The sequence below is a fragment of the Rattus norvegicus genome, chromosome 1, assembly GCF_021556685.1.
Source record: "Rattus norvegicus strain SHRSP/BbbUtx chromosome 1, alternate assembly SHRSP_T2T, whole genome shotgun sequence".
Taxonomy (NCBI): domain Eukaryota; kingdom Metazoa; phylum Chordata; class Mammalia; order Rodentia; family Muridae; genus Rattus; species Rattus norvegicus.
Window position 1 is genome coordinate 105,370,050 of NC_141534.1, and position 17,195 is coordinate 105,387,244.

Genomic DNA, 17,195 nt, shown 5'->3' on the forward strand with positions numbered 1-17,195 from the left:
AGGATGATAGAACTGTGCTGTAACACCCTATGATATACAGTGCTACTTTATAACTTTAAATTATGGGTAGCTAGTAATATGCAAACATTCTTCTTTAAACTCACACAAAACAAATGAAATTTGCTAGATGCAAGTACCACTAAGGACCAATGGGCTGAACAATGCATTGATTTATACATTCATATTAGCATTCCTTATTGCCTATATGCTGTGAGTTTTCTCTCTCTCTTTTTTAAAGTCCATACTGACCTCAAACTCATCAAGTAGCAAAGGATGATCTTGAATTCCTGATCCTTCTGCCCCTCCCTCCCTAATGCTGTGTTTACAGGTGTGTACCCCGGCTCAGATTCGGAACCCAGGACTTCATGCATGCTGCATGCTAGGCAAGCACTTTACCAAGGGAGCTACATTCCCAGTTCCATGACACCTTATTTTAAAAATTAATTTTTGAACACTAGGTTTGATCTCAACATCCAAATCCTAACTCCCTTGGTCCGGACCTCTGAACTTTCTAATCCTATACCTGGCCGTATCTCCACCTCCCATCCTGTGAACCTTCACCCCACCAGCCTCTATCTTAATGATGTCATCTTTACTAGCTCCCTCTTTCCAAACATCACAGCATCCCCATCCTTGGCTTGTTTCCAAATCCTGACCCCACCTCTGTCCTTCTTAATCCCTAATCCTGCCTGATCCACCCCCTGGGTTTAACTCACGGGGCCCCACCTAGCCACAGTTCCAGAAGCCACCTACTCATTCCCCAAACACCATCCCTTCCTCCTTCCTCTTCCTCCACCCCATCCCATCCGGGCTTGGCCTCCCCTCCCCCACCTGCCCTCTCCCTCTCCACCCGCCTTGCTCTGCACTCGGTCAACTCTGCTCCTGAAAGGCTGCCTAGTTCAAACTACTTTCCCAGGCTCGGGCTCCTCCTGACAGGAGCCCAGGGGCACTTGATAGATACCCTCTTAGGCCTGGCACCTATGGTGGCTTATGTCTTGGGAAAGAGGTGATGAACAAATGTGGTCATATCCTTAAATTTCAGAAGAAAAAAAGGTTGGAGGTGAGACTCTCACAGGCTGGGTTGGTTTTGATGTTGAGAGATAAGCTTGGGTTAGCCTGGTGAAGGGACTGGCATTGAGACAGGCTGGGGGGCGATCCTATGGTAAAAGTGGGATTTCAGGACAGCTCAGTGATGGCTCTTTGGGAGCTGGGGCAGAGTAAGAGTTTGCACATCTTGAGAGCCGAGGTGAGGTAAAGAGTGAGGTGTCGCGTGGCAAGGAGTATGGGGGCGGGAGGAGTTTGAGAAGGAAAGTGGGCTTTACCCCTCTCTAGGTCTGTTCCTGCCACAGGAAGGTTCACAGTGGGTTCAATTCGGGCTTGGGCGGGGCCAGATCTGGGTCCCAGCTTGTCCCAGAAGCTCCGCCTCCAAGCTGAGGGCCGAGCCCAGGTTAGGGGGTGCCTGTCAACAACAAGCTGAGCCATTGGGGGTGGAGAGGGGGAGCCAGCACCGGGAAATGGTGCGCGCGCTGGGGGAGGGAGCTCAGGGGTTAAAAGCCATGGGTCAGAGCTGAACTTTCTAGGCAGCTGGCAGCTGAAGTTGGCCCCTCACTCAGGTAGGGTCTCTGGGTGGGAGAGGGGCAGAGGCCTGGGGAAGGGGCGTTGGAAGGTGACAGGAAGGAGGAGAAAGGAGGAGGGATGGGAATTTTGGGATACAGGACAGCTGAATCAGCGTGAGGCGCAGGTGGAGACAGAAACTTGCAGAGATGCAGGGAGCCTAAGCTTGCAGAAAGACTAGACGCCAGGGAGGAGACCCAGGGTCCGGGGCAGGCCCAGAGAGGGGATAATGGGGTCAGAGGCGGGGAAAGAGTGATGGATGAGAGAATGCTCTGTGGACGCAGCTCTCAGATTGCAGAGGAAGAAGGGGTGACCCGTGTAAGGTGATGGCAGGTCCTGGAGCTCAGAGGAGTGCATGCTGCCCTTCCACCAGCTCCCGAGGTATCCCGCACACATTGGGGATGGAGAGAGCAAGATTCGAGGGTGAGGGATTTCAGAGTGAATAGAGCTGGAAAGTTCAAGACTACAAAGCACAGAAATTCAGTCTCCGGGCTTGCTTTGCAATACCCACTTCAGCCTCTCAACCCAGGCCCCGCCCACCCTGCCCACCCCCCATCCCGGAGCTATCATGTGGCCCCTAGTGGCTACCATCGCTTGCCTGACCTTGGCCTTGTCCGGAGGTAAGTACTCAGGCACGGGGTGGAGGCAGGGAAGCCACTCAAGTCAATAGTGGGAAGGGTCAGGCCACGGGGAGGGGGCGTGGGACCCGCGTGCTCCGCCCCACGCCCACTCGAGGCCAGGGAAAACACCCTGATAGCTTCCTGCTAGTTGGTGTGTGACCTGATTTCCCAGCTGGGGTCAGCCCACCAATACCAATGCTTCACCTCTGATTTCAGAGGTGTCCCAGCTCAGAAGCCCCAACTCTCCCTGACTCTCTTGGCTCTTTGCAGCCGCCCCATTCCCCACCGTACCCCTAAATACACACACACACACACACACACACACACACACACACACACACACACACACACACACGGCCCCTCTGAGAGCAGGAAGCTCACTAGTGCACGGTTTCAAATATTAACAAACACTGCTTTGAGCAAAACCGAAGGTTCATGCGCCTACAATTGTTTTCTTCTGCAACATTGATTGCTCTGGATAAGAACAGGGACTTGCCTGTCCTTCGACAGAAAGGGCTCTGAAAGTCGTGGATTTTTATTTTCTTTGGCTTTGATGTTTGCTTTTTGAGACAGCGTCTCCTGCAGACCAGGCTGACCTCAAACTTACTATCTCGCTGAGAATGGCCTTGGATTCCTAATAATCCCGCCTCTACCTTCCCAGCATTAGGGATGACAAGTGTGTGCTACCAGGCTCTGTTTATGGGATTCTGGGGATGGAACCCAGGGCTCTGTGTGTACTAGACACACACCAGCTGAGCTACAAGCCCGGCTCTTTTCTCTGCCTTCCCATATACTCTCTCTAGAAACCCCAGGTATGTGTGCATTTTCGCTTATTCTACCAGGGACCCACAGTAGGTACTGTGAGCATTCTGTCTGCAGCAGCCATGGCGTATCTGGGGGAGCTGTGCAGACACGATTGAAAGAACTACCCAAATAATTAATTAATAATTAATTATTAATAATGATTAATAGTAATTATCATTACGAGGTAAGGAGGAGTCTATCAGGAGCCTAGATATGTAATGGAGGCTTCAGGAAGGCCTCCCCAGAGCTTTGTTTTGACTTAAAGGGGGAAGGTCCACAGCACCCAGCACCCTGCACCCTGCACCAGTCCTCCCAGGGAGATGGGGTGGCTGCACTGCTGTGGTGCCACACCCAGGATTCACACCCTTGCCCCTCCTGGTGCCTCACCCTGGGCCAGGAGCCCCACATGCTGCGTCTTGTGGAACCCTCCAGAGCCTGATGAGGTAGGTGTGCTATAATTACTTCCAGGACTCAGGGACAGAAGGATCCTGCCCCACAGACACTGCCACACCTGAGCCAGGATACTAATCCAGTTGTCCACCCGGTCCACCGTGCCCTGCTCCAGTGGGCTGCGTGCATAACTTCTGACCTAAAGGGCTTTTCAAGTTCAGTGCTTGGGCTTAGCTTTCCTGTTGTTCTCTAGTTGCATTATTTATTCATTTATTTAAGTGTGTGTGTGTGTGTGTGTGTGTGTGTGTGTGTGTGTGTGTGTGTGTGTGTGAAGTTTATTGGCTGGAGATACAGCTTAGGGGTATAGTGCTTTTCTAGTGCATTTGAGATAAGACTTTAGGGTCAAATCCCTAGGACAATAAATATTGTACTATATCCTTAGTACACTAATGTCTACTTGGATATTATATATAATATATTAATGTATATCATACATATGAGTATATAATGTATGTATATACATATATGTATATGTATACATGAAACAAAATAATCTGCTTATTTGCTGGACCACCTCAAATTGGGGATACAAGTTCCTTTTACTTTCTCTGTTTTCCTCCCCTCTTCCCCAGGGAAGCCATGAGAACTAAGGAAGTCTGTATGGCTGGCCTGCATTCCCAGGCCCCCTCTTACTTTTTATGTAGAGATCGAGTCTCATTAAGTTCCGGGCCAGCCTTGAACTTCTGTACCCTAGGCAGGTTTTAGGCTTGCAATCTTCCTGTGTTAGTTTCCCAAGGAGCTGGGCTAACAAGCCTGTGCCACCACGCTTGGCATAATTGGCCCTTTTGGGCTTCTGTAAAATTGCTACTAAAGATGGTAGAACCCCAAAGCTTAGGTATCTGGATAACGATTTACTCTCTTCTGGTACTAGAGGGAACTTGGAAAGAGTGAGGGTTTCAGTCTGACCACCATCCTCATGAACCTTTTGCACCATAAGCAACCCAGACTTAAGAGAGAACCATACCATAGCTCAGCTTCTGATTTTGCCATTTTTTTTCCATTTTTTGAGACAGGATCTCAAGTAGGTAGCCCAGGCTTGCCGTAAATGTCACCTTTGCCTCATTTTTGGTTCCACCAAAATGACCCTTTGTTCCTGCCCTTAAAACTCTTAAAACCATGGGGCCCATCCCAGCATATGCAGGTGGGAAGATGGGCTGGAGGATGAGGGGCCTCCCTTGTGGCTAAGCATTTGCAGGATGCTCAGGATGGAGGTTCAGAGGCAGCATCTTACTTAATGAGTCTCCTAACTCCCCGATGCTTGATTAACACCCTCAGCTGTCCTTCTGAACCCACCGCTCCCCATCTGAGGATCCAACAAACTAATCATTGAAAAAAGAAGGGGAAAAAAAAACAAACCCCGACACTCAAAGAGCCATTCTTGTCAGTACTGAGCTCGTGGAGGCTTTCCCCTTGGCAGCATTCCCTGAGAAACAAGGTGTAGCAGCTGTTTACACAGCATTTGGCTTTTATTAGCTATTATAAGTCATCAGGGGTGATTTAATGGGATGGAAAGATGTGTGGAGGTTATTTGTAAACACGAGGATGCTTTATGTAAAGGGTTTGAACATTCCTGGGCTGGAATATCTGTAGGGCCCTAGAACCAGCTCTCCACAGATCCCATGGGAGGACTGTGCTTTTTCTACTTGACGGCTAGCAAATTACAGGCTGGTAATTTGCTCGGTAAGGAAGTATCCCACTCAGGACTAGATGCTCTGCCCCACCGCCCACAGCTGTGTCTCCGTTGTTGCGTCACCTATGCTAGATTTGAGGAATGAGACTCTGAACAGAGTGTTTCAGAAGGCTGCTGTCAGTGGAGCTTCTGGTAAGGGTGAAAGGAGGGGGAAGAGAGAGGAAAAAGAAGATAGGGGAACGGAGAGAAAGAGAAAGAGGAGAGGAGAGGCATATGGAGAAAAGGAAAGAAAAAGCAGAAGTGAAGAGGAGGAGAGAAGAGGGGAGTGGATAGGGAAGATAAGGACGAGATGGGGAAGAGGGAGTTACCAAGCGCCTGAAGAGATGGATAGCTGTAACTTTGATAAACATCTTTACAGAACATGTCCTGCTGGTGCCTGAGGTCCAGGAGGGGAACCCTTAGACCAGGGGCCCAGGAAGCTTTGCTGACAAAGTGATATAGGGACTTAGCTCTCACAGGGGAAAGAACCCTATCATGTGCCTTCTGGACTCTCCATGCATCAGCTCAAATATCCTCTATCTGTACCACATCCTTGTGTCTGACCATGTGGATAAATGAATATCTGAGACATGTTGGCATCCCGAAGGAACTGAGATTTGGCTTGTGTTTTAATTGACTTCAAGACCCACATGTGGCTAGAATTGACACATTGGAACATATAGGTATAAGTTTGGCATAAAGAAGAAGTCCTAAGTAGGAGGGAGCAGTGTAGTTTAAATTTTTCGAAACCTACTCTTACTATGGGTTCTTAAATGCTTTAACCTCCTTTCTAGCCCACCACCCACCAGAGGTAATGGAAAAGAAAGGTTCCTGGGATATGGAGGAAGTGGACCTGTTTAGAAATTGTTCTTTGGAACAAGTCTAATCTGCACTGTCAGGAAAGCAGCAGTTCAGTGTACAGATATCAACAGTGGCAGCTTGATCCACTCGCAGACACTTCACGAATATGCTAGTAGTCCAGTTCAATAGTGTTGGGGTACCAAACATGAATCAGCAGCAGTGGCATGACCTAGCAGAAACAGCCAGGCCTCAGCTGACTCAGCACGAGTCAGTGGGAGTGATCATGACCAGCATGGATGCCAAAAGTTCTTTTCCATGCCTCTCTCAATAAAGCAAAGATCAGCAAAGACAAAGACTCGAGACCAATGAAGCCGTGCAAAGCTAGCTATGGAAGCAAGCCCCCATCACTGGCTGTTTATACTCCCTCCAAACCTCCATGGGTTTTGCCTTAGCATATGTCTTGCCTCCACATGTGAGTCAGTCTTAGCAAACTCCACAAGAGTCTGTATCAGTTGACATCACTCTGCCAACTGGCCTAAGCCTGAGGAAATGGCAAGAAGCCACCAGAACCCCACTAGAAGATTTTTGGTGCATTTCTCTCTATGGAGTCACGACAAACAGAACTCAGCTATGCAATGGAAGGCGAACCAAGACATACATGCTGTTAGTGAAGAATCCTTCATCACATACCCTTTCACATGCTTGCTTTAGCAGAACACCCTTTCACCCGTGTCTGCTTCATTGAAACACTCCTTCACGCATTGGCCCCAGCAAAACACCATCCAACAGAACTGACTTTCCAAAGAAACCTTAAGTTTCCCCTTCAGAACAGCAAGTACAAAGAGAAGCTCCAGTGTGTTGGGAGAACAGTTGCATGAGGCCAGAGCAGAGTGAGCCAAGAGAAGACTGGGGATTTGGACAAAGAATCTTCCAAGTGACACAGGATGTGTGTGTGTGTGTGTGTGTGTGTGTGTGTGTGTGTGTGTGTGTGTGTGTGTGTGTGTAGGCCAGAGAACAACATCAAGTGTCTTTATCACTCTCCACCTTATTTTCTGAGGCAGTCCCTCCAGCTGGACCTGGATTTTTCCAATTCAGCAGGACTGGCTGCCATCAAACCCCAGCTTCCCACCTCTTCGCTCTAGGTCTGAGATTGCAGGCTTGTGACATTGTCCTAGATTTCAACCTTGGTACTGACAGAGGGGAGGTGGTCCAACTCAGATGCAGCAAGCAGTTTATCAGCATAGCCCTCTCCTCAGCATTGTTGAATTCATTTTAGGGGAAATCAAGAGTTGGAACAACAGGGACTGTCATTCCTTGTTTGAAGATTCCTTAAACTAAATTGGAAAGACCGGATTGGAAAAAAAAATACAAAACATTTAGGATGATTTCAGCATTCAGGCAGAATTTGGTCCAAGATGGTGGCAGGGAATTGGCAAAGATTGGATATTGGAGGGTGGGAGAGATATCTTGGTAGTTAAGAACACTGGCTGCTCTTGCAGAGGACCCAGGTTTGGTTCCTGGCACCCACATGGTGACTTACAACCATCCATAACTCCAGTCCCAGGGAACCTGATGCTCTCTTCTGACCTCCTTAAGCATCAGGCATGTACATGGTGCACATACATGCATGCAAGCAAAACATTCAAACACATAAAATAAATAAATCGTAAACATTTTCAACTGGGTATTTAGGAGACAAACTAACAAGACTGTTGTAAATGATCAAGGGAGGAGGGGAAACAAGGATTGATGCCCAGGTTTGGGGTGAACATCAAGATGAGAAGGCCCGAAAAGACCAGTTTGGGTAAGAAAGATCGGTCTGTAGACAAAAACATCATGATACGTATAAGTTATTTAGACTGATAGCAATTGAGCTTCCAACTGGAAAGATTGGAGATAGAAATATGAATTTGGGCATGGCTACCTGTGGATGGTCTTTGAACAAGAAAAGTGCCCAGAAATTTGTGTTGAAAGAATGGATGGATGTGTAGTAGTTGAGTGGATACATGGGTGAGGTGGTTTGGTGCTTGGGAGGATGAATAGATGGGTAGGTTTGTGTATGTGTGTGTGTGTGTGTGTGTGTATGTATGTATGTATGTATGTATGTATGTATGTATGTATGTATGTATACATATGTGGAACAGAGTGGACCAAGAGGAAAGGTAGGGATTTGGACATAGAAGTTTTTAAATGATGCTCGTTCTTTCACTCTATCTTACTCTCTCTCTCTCTCTCTCTCTCTCTGTGTGTGTGTGTGTGTGTGTGTGTGTGTGTGTGTGTGTGTGTGTGTGCGCGCGTGAACTGGACTACTGGCATATTTGAGAAGTGTTTGTGAGTGGATCAACATTAGGTGTCTTCCTCTATCATTCTTCACCTTATGAGTATCCAAGTGGATGGATAGATGGAAGTAGGTGTGTGAGTGGATAGATGGAAAGATAGATGGTTGGGTTAGTAGGTGAATGGATGGATGGATATAAATGGATGGATGAGTAGATGGATGAACATGTGAATCAATTGACTGAGGATAGGTAGATTAGTGGGCACAAGGGTGGATAGATAGTATTGAAAGCTACATATGGATACATGGACAGATGGATACATTGATGGATGGGTAAGTGTATGGGTGTATGGACAGGTAGATGGATGGATACATAGGTGGATGAGTAAATGGATGAATTATGTGAGTCAGTTGGCTGGTGGATAGGTAGATTAGTGGTTAGGTGGGTAGATGGATAGATTGGAAGATTGATGTCTATATGAATACATGGATGGATGGATGGATGGATGGATGGATGGATACATGGGCAGGTAGATGTGTGAATGGATGGAAAGATGGGTGGGTAAATAGATGAGTAGATGCTATATAGAGGGATGGGTGGGTAGATAGATGGACATGTAAATGAATGAGTGTGTGGGCATGTTGGTGGATAGGTAGATGGGTGGTTAGATATATATGGATGGTAAATTGATGGGTTGATAGCTGGAAGGATGGGTGAGTGAGTGGATAGATAGGTAGATGGATTGATAGGTGGATGACATAATGAACAAGTGGATGAATGCTATCTAGGTAAATAGGTAAGCCAATATTTTCAGCTCAAGAAAATGCAGATGGAGAGAGAGGGAACCCCGCTTACTTCCTGGCAATCTGCTCATTCCATAAGCTCTCCTCTCAGTGCAATTAGACAGGCCGGCATTTCTATAGTACAGATGTCTACCTGAATCATCCCCACTGGATAGAATATGGCAACTTAGAAGCCAGCAAATGAATCCTCAGTCTTTGGTTATCCAAAACAATAATTTGACCCTCTCCACAAATCCAGAGCTATAACTCCGGCCTTTTCTTCTTCCTTAGCCCAGATTCTCTAAAAGTTTCTTGTCTTTGACAGGAATCTCCCGGGACTACCCCAAGATTCTCAATGGGACCAATGGGACCAGTGGTTTTCTCCCAGGTGGCTACACCTGCCTTCCCCATTCTCAGCCTTGGCAGGCAGCTCTACTGGTCCGTGGACGACTTCTCTGTGGAGGGGTTCTGGTTCACCCCAAATGGGTACTCACAGCAGCTCACTGCAGGAAAGAGTATGTGAGACATTGAGTTTGGGATGGGGAAGAGGCTGGGACTGGGATGGGGATAGAGGTGGGCTCATCTGCTGTCTCTTACCCACCACTTCCTGCACCCACAGTGGGTACACAGTTCATCTGGGCAAGCATGCCCTGGGGCGTGTGGAGAATGGCGAGCAGGCAATGGAGGTGGTCCGCTCTATCCCCCATCCTGAATACCAGGTCAGCCCCACCCACCTGAACCATGACCATGACATCATGCTTCTGGAGTTGAAGTCTCCTGTCCAGCTCAGCAACCACGTCCGTACTCTGCAGCTCTCGGCAGACGACTGCCTGCCCACTGGCACCTGCTGTCGTGTTTCTGGCTGGGGCACCACCACCAGCCCCCAGGGTGAGTGCTTACATGGTTGCTGGAGTCCTCACAGATGCCTGAGGAAACAGGCAGCCATAAGCAGAAGTCAGAAGAAGATTCTTTTATTACATTTTGGTTTTGTATTGTGTGCTGGTTTTGTGTTATATTTGGTATTGGTTTTGTGTGTGTGCATTGGAGGAAAGGTGCACGTGCCAAGGCAATCCGAAGAGAGGTCAGGAAACAAACTGTAGGATTCCTGTTCTTTCCTCCCACCATTGGGGTTCTGGGAATCAAGCTCAGGTCCTCAGGGTTGGCTGCAAGCACCTTACCTTCTGAGCCATCTTGCCAGTCCTAGGCTTGCTTTATAAAAGTAAACAAAGGTACATATCTCCTTAATATTAATATCACAAATATTATATGAATATATAATATATTAATATATGATAAATATATTATATGAATATATGAACTATATAATGGGGGTATTACTATGTAGCCCTGACTGACCTGGCCTGGAACTTGCAGAGATCCACCTGCCTCTTCCTCCCAAATACTTACTGGGAAATATACATACATACATATATATATGTATATATATTAGTTCTGTGTGTGTGTGTTTATAGGTTTGTGTGTATGAGTGCAGGTGCCCTCAGAGGCCAGAAGAGGGCCTGATTCCCTAGAACTGTAGTCACAGGCAGTTGGGAGCTGCCTGACATGGGTACTGAGAATCAAACTCTGGTCCCCCAGAAGAGCAGCAAGTACTCTTAGTCATTGAGCCATCTCTCCTGACTCAGAATAAATGAGTATGTAATAAGGTGGGTCTGGTGGCACATCCCTGTACAGTCGGTCGCCTGGGAAACTCAGTCTGTAGGGTCATGAATTCAGGGGCAGCGTAAGCTGCAGAAAAGACAGCCAGAGAGCTACACGGGTATGAAAACACCTATCATGTAATATCTAACACATTATTATATACTCACTGTAATAAATATATTTATGACCTGAATATTTGTAACATACGTAATGCATTAGTAAGTATATCTTGTGGAGGTGGGTGAACTATACAAACTGTGCTTTCCAGGTGCTTTATACATATGGCTAACAATGGTGTAATGTACATGAGCAGGCATTTCCTCAGCAATCCCTCGCTCCCTCCCGTCCCTCCTGTGTCCTTCCCCGCCGTCCCTCCTGTGTCCTTCCCCGTCACACTCCTCTCCCCACCACTGAGTTTTTCTGGCTCTCTTCCCACTACTCCCGGGACCCCCGCCCCTGCTAGTTCTCTTCCCCCCTGCCCCCTCTCTATTTCACACATGTGTGGTGTGCATGTGGTGGGTGTATGCATATTTCACACGTGTGATGTGCATGCATATTTCACACATGTGTGGTGTGCATGCATATTTCACACATGTGTGGTGTGCATGCATATTTCACACATGTGTGTGTGCATGCATATTTCACACATGTGTGGTGTGCATGCATATTTCACACATGTGTGGTGTGCATGTGACTGTATGCGTATTAAGAGCCTCAGGGTTGATGTTGGGAATCATCCTTGATCATTCTTCCACTTTATTCATTGAGGCAGTCTCTCAACCAAGCTCTCAACCAGAGCTAACTGTCATTGCTGGGACTGCTAACTAGCTTGCTTTGGGGAGGCCCTTCTGGGGCTGGAAACATAGGCAGGTCACTGTGCCCACTCCCAGCATTTACATAGTTCTAGGAATCTGCCCTCTGACCTCATGCTTGCAAGGAAAGCACTTTAACTACAGGGCCACTTCCCCAGTTCCCACTTTCAGGTTCTCATTTCTCCTCACCCCTTGTCCCTCTGTTTCAGCCCTCTTATCCACACCTCCTCTTTCTCCTCAGCTGTCCCCACATCTCTCTCCATATTTTTGTCTCCTTACCACTTTCTGCCTCATCTTTCTCTGCCATCTTACTCATCCCATCTCAATTTCCTACCCACTCTGACTCTTTAACATCCAGGACAAGCCTCCTCAGATGGTCTCTCTCCTCCCCAGTGAATTACCCCAAAACTCTGCAGTGCGCCAACATTGAACTGCGCTCAGATGAGGAGTGCCGGCAGGTGTATCCCGGGAAGATCACTGCCAACATGCTCTGTGCTGGTACCAAAGAAGGGGGAAAGGACTCCTGTGAGGTAAGACATGGAGAACGTTCAGGGCATGCAGTCCATCCCTCTGACTCTCTATCTCTCTGCCCCTCTCCCTGACTCCTCCTCTTCCTGATTCTCCCTCTCCCTGACTCTCTCTCCCTGAGTCTCTCTCCCTGAGTCTCTCTCCCTCTCCATGACTCTCCCTCTCTCTGACCCTCCTTCTCCCTGACCTTCCCTCTCCCTGGCCCTCCCTCTTCCTGCTGGTTTCTCTCCATCTTTCCTTTTCCTCCCCACATTGCCTCATCTCTACCTTCTGCTCAGCCTTATCAACAATTCTTTCTCTCCCCACCCCAGGGTGATTCCGGGGGTCCACTGATTTGCAATGGCAAACTCTACGGCATCATCTCATGGGGGGATTTTCCATGTGGACAGCCCAACCGACCTGGCGTTTACACACGAGTCTCAAAATACCTGCGTTGGATCCAGGGGACCATCAGAAACACTCCGGAGCAGGGATGGACAAAGGGCACACAATAAAACTGTGTTCGTTTGCCTGCCTCCCTCCCCTCTGTGCCTCTCTCACTGTGTGCTTCTCCCTTCTCTGTCACCTCTGCCTGAAGTGCCCCTTTGGAACAGCAGGCTCATATTCACAGCAACATTCCCTCCACCAGCCTTGGAACACCCCAGTAACTTGGGTGCTCCAACCCAAAGGGCATCCAAGTCCACTGCTACATCTTCATGACCACCATAAACTGGCGTTGATAGCTGCATATTCCAGTCTCTTGGTGCCACTCAGCCCCATCATGAACTCACCTCAGCAGCAGTCTGTAGACGACCCTCCCTGACAGATTCTAGGAACCCTCAAACCATTTACCCCTTGACAATGCATTTTTATATTCAAGAAGGTTCTAGGCTCATGGGATATTTCATTCTAAAAGTCTTTCTAGTCCAGAATCTTCTGCCTGGAGCACATCCTATGTACTTCAAGGTGACTCGCCACAGGTATTCTACACCCTTTGCACCCATTCCTACTCTGATGCCCTAACTCAAACAACATCCTACATTCTATAAGACCCAGCCCTTGCCAACTCTGCCCCTCTCTGAGTTGCCACCAACATGGATCAACAGCTCTCTGGTTCCTATAGTTACAGGACCCAAAGGGCCTCCCTCCTAGATCGTATCACCTCACAAATCTGTTATCGTCCCCACGAACATCCTTACTCAACAGTCCTGGCTTTCAAATCTTTGCCTATTATCCCGCATCTGCGTAATGCTAATCCCTGCTATGAATAAGTCATAAAACTCACAACTTCCTTGCTTCCTTTTTCGTTTTGTTGGTTTGTTTTGAATGACGCATCGGTTTTGCTGATGGCCTGCGCTGGCCTGGAAGTCTCCTGACTGTCCTTCTTCCTCCCCCTGCAGAGTGTGAGCCTGACAGGCATGTGCCACCCAAACCCAGCTCTTTGCTCTCTTGCCTTCAAAACAGGTTCATAATTTACCCTGAGAGCATTGTCACAAGGGTAAATTCTAATAGTCACCCTGTACAATCACCACTGAATTTGCAGTGTCTCAGAAAGTGTAGGTTGTATATACTGGGCTGGGTGCTAAAGATATAATTTTTTATTTGTTCAGTAAATATTGGCACCAGCCAGGGTCAGGCACCATGGCAGACACAAGTGAAAAGCAATGAGTAAGATGTAAGAAAGCAAATTGTAAGGGTAGGGTGGTGCATGCCTGTCATCTCACCTCGAGAGATGGAGGGAGAGGATGGGGAGTTCAAGGTCACCATTGACCTTGAAGTTTGAGGCTATCCTGGGCTACATGAGACCCTCTCTCCAAACACCAGGAAGGAAGAGCCATGTTGGATGTGAATGGGTTGAAGAGGTGGGAGAGAGACAACAGAATCCAAGATGGCCACAGGAATGTTAATGACCATTTTCCTGCCTCACCCTGCAGAGTGTGAGTATGACAGGCGTGTGCCACCCAAAACCACCTCTCCTTTATCTTGCCTTTAAAATGGGTTAATAATTTACCCTGAGAGCATTGTCATGAGTGTAAATTCCAAGTGACAAGAAAGACAGAATTTCCTAAAATAGGAGGTGGTCCTGAATGTGGTGGCACACCTCTGTTATGCCAGCACTTGGGAGACTGAGGCAGGAAATTGATGTTTGAGGTCAGCCTCAGCTACAAAGCAAAACTGCCTCAAACAACAGTAGGAGAGGCCAGGGAATGGGCTCTACAGGGAAGGCTTTGGCTGCCAAGTCTGACAACCTGAATTCAAGTATCCATGGTGGAAAAAGAGAGCTGACTCCTGCAGCTTGTCCTCTGATTTCCACACAGGTGTCCTATAACACACATACCACATGCGTACTCATACACATACACACACACACACACACACACACACACATACCCAGTATGTCCATACACATGCCACATGTCACACACCACACATCACACACACACACATTCCACACACACCCAACATACACACATCACACATATACACACCCAATATGTACATACACATGCGACACATGCCACACATCACACATCACACACACACAACATACACACATCACACATATACACACATACACAATACACACACCGCACATATACACATCCAATATATATATACATGCCATGCATACACACACATACATACAGGCCATACATACCCAACATACATGCCCAATATGCTCATATACACATGCCACACACAACACCACACATACACATACAAACATAAACATACACACAAATGTAATTTTAAAAATTTAAAAGAGGGGCTTGAGAGATGGCTTAGTAGTTAAGAGTACTTGTTCTTGAAGAAGAAGATGTAAGCAGGCAAAACATTCATACACCTAAAATAAATTTGATTTAAAAAAAAAAAGGGCAGGCATAATGACTCATGCCTCTAATTCCAGCACTTGGGAAGCAAAGGCAGTCAGATCTCCATGACTTTGCAGTCAGCCTGCTTAACATAGAGTTCCAGGCCAGCCAGGGATACAAAGTGACACTTTGCCTTTAAAAAAAAGTTTAAAAAGATACTGGACAATAATAACAACCCCCAATGTGTGACTGGAAAACCAAATGTGTGATGGGTTATGGGTTGTATCAGTTTCCAGAAGAACCAGCCACCTGCTCCAAGGCTGAAGTTCTTCCCTGCAGCAGGAGGGAGGCTAACGGTTGAGTTGATCAGTGACCAATAATAACTGGCCTGACCAAACAGAGGTGGCTGATCTATGGGGGAGAAAATCCAAGGTGTGACACTCAGCTGGAAAGCTGCCCTGTTGTCATGTGTTGTGGTGATCTCTATGGACTCAGGGAATGAGTCACTTCTGCAAAGAAGGATGGGGTTTTCATTATGGGATCAAATATGGCGGTTTGAGAACTTCCCTGGGTAGGCAAGAACCCTGCTTCTGACCTGAGCCACTCTGCACTTAATCTCTGAGCCATCTTGCCAGTCCCAGGGTGCTGGTTTTATAAAGTGTGAAGAGTATCTCTCTGGGAAAGTCACGGGATGATCAGTGGCTACAGCGTTAAGACACAGAGACAGGTCAGGAACATAGGATACTGTGAAGTATACCTTCTATTCTCTTTGTGATAGGCTTTCACTACATAGCCCAGAATAGCCTTGGATTCATTTATGCAGCTCTTGAACTTTATCCTCCTGCATGAGCCTCCCAAGTGCTGGGATTACAAAGTGTGCCACCATGACTGGTGTCTGATTCCTGCTTTATGGGTTCTAAGACTCTGATGACTACTATCTGAACATATGCATAATAAGTTTTCCTTAAAGTGTCCCTTCATCCTTGGTTCCTGAAGATACCCTCTATTAGCTGGGACACACAGGAAAATATACTCACAAGTCTGTTCAAATGCACTTACTTAGTTTTTGTTTTGTGTTTTTTGTTTGTTTTGAGAAATAGTCTTATATTGCTGAAGCTGACCTCAAGCAGAGGCTAGCCCCAAACTCCTTTTATTTAAAAAAAGATTTACTTATTTATTTATTCATTTATTTATTTATTATATATGAGTACACTGTAGCTGTCTTCAGACACACCAGCAGAGAGCATCAGATCCCATTACAGATGGTTGTGAGGCACCATGTGGTTGCTGGGGTTTGAACTCAGGACCTCTGGAAAAGCAGTACAGTGCTCTTAACCACTGAGTTATCTCTCCAGCCCTAGCCCTGAACTCCTAATCTTCCTTTCACCTTCCAAGTGTTGGGATTACAGGTGTACACCACCACACCCAGCTTCACCATACTCCAAATACATTACTAGAGAGGTTTGTGGAAAAATCCCTACAAAATCAGAGTTGAGGTGGTATGAGATTAGTTATTAGAGGGTCAAGCCTCCCAGTTCAAAGCTGAAACTTCTGGTTTAAGGTTGAATTCGTCACCAATGGCCAATAACTTAACCCCCTAAAGACCAAGTTCAGAAAGGCTAGTCATTGGCAAACACTTGGGAGGCCTCAGGAAGGTGAGCATGGGAACTCCGTTGAGACACAGGTGCTTGGGCTTGGGAACTTGCTGGCTGTGTCTACTGATTTCGGTCTTTTAAAAATATCTACTGTTTACTGCTGATGAGAATGGGGCAGTCACTACAGAAGTCAGTATGGAGATTCTTGAAGAAACTAAAGACGTGGGCTGGGAATGAAACTCAGTTGGTAGATTGATCATCTAGCATCCATGACACCTTGGGTTCGAGTCTTACCACTGCATCAACTGCGTGTAGGTGCACATACCTGTATTCCCAGGGCCTGGGAGGTGTAGGCAGGAGATCAGATGCCCAGAGTGGTCCTTAGCTACACAGAAAGTTCAAGGACAGGCTGTGCTACATGAGACCCTGTCTCAAAAATGCTCAGGAAGGAAGGAAGGAAGGAAGGAAGGAAGGAAGGAAGGAACGAAGGAAGGAAGGAAGGAAAAGGAAGGACCTGTTTCTGACCTGAGCCAGGAAGAAAAGGAAGGAAAGAAGAAAAGGAAGGGAGGAAGGAAGGAAAGAAAGAAAGAAAGAAAGGAAAGAAGGAAGGAAGGAAAGAAAGAAAAAAGAGGAAGGTAGATGGGCAGGCAGACCAACTAAAATAGATCTCAGTATACCTGAAGGATTCAAAGCCAACAAAGCACAAAGACACCTTCCCACTCACATTTATTGAGGCAGTACTACTAACAACCAAGATGTGGAATCAACCTTAAAGTTCATCCAGGTGAGT

The 17,195-nt window shown here is 47.1% G+C and overlaps 1 protein-coding gene across 5 annotated transcripts; it reads left to right on the forward strand.

The window, feature by feature from the left end:
• Window positions 1-917: 917 nt before the first annotated feature.
• On the forward strand, window positions 918-13,295 carry Klk13 (kallikrein related-peptidase 13). Of its 5 annotated transcripts, none has more exons than NM_001170405.1 (6): window positions 918-1,060; window positions 2,144-2,234; window positions 9,345-9,534; window positions 9,639-9,907; window positions 11,884-12,020; window positions 12,330-12,537. In NM_001170405.1, the coding sequence occupies exons 2-6, from the start codon at window positions 2,183-2,185 to the stop codon at window positions 12,510-12,512; spliced, it is 831 nt and encodes a 276-aa protein (NP_001163876.1). In that variant the 5' UTR covers window positions 918-1,060; window positions 2,144-2,182; the 3' UTR covers window positions 12,513-12,537. The 5 variants fall into 5 exon arrangements, with proteins under 5 accessions (NP_001163876.1, XP_087510441.1, XP_087510443.1 ...); XM_087654315.1 differs by lacking the exon at window positions 918-1,060 and adding an exon at window positions 1,476-1,613 and having other exon boundaries at window positions 1,899-2,234; window positions 12,330-13,295; XM_087654317.1 differs by lacking the exon at window positions 918-1,060 and adding an exon at window positions 1,476-1,613 and having other exon boundaries at window positions 1,988-2,234; window positions 12,330-13,295.
• The last annotated feature ends 3,900 nt before the right edge of the window (window positions 13,296-17,195 follow it).

Excerpts from the sequence above, each read along its gene's own strand:
- Klk13 (NM_001170405.1), top strand. The coding sequence starts at position 2,183 with ATGTGGCCCCTAGTGGCTACCATCGCTTGCCTGACCTTGGCCTTGTCC. Across the intron at positions 2,235-9,344 it reads GACCTTGGCCTTGTCCGGAG|GAATCTCCCGGGACTACCCC; the intron begins GTAAGTACTCAG and ends TGTCTTTGACAG. Across the intron at positions 12,021-12,329 it reads GGGGAAAGGACTCCTGTGAG|GGTGATTCCGGGGGTCCACT; the intron begins GTAAGACATGGA and ends TCCCCACCCCAG.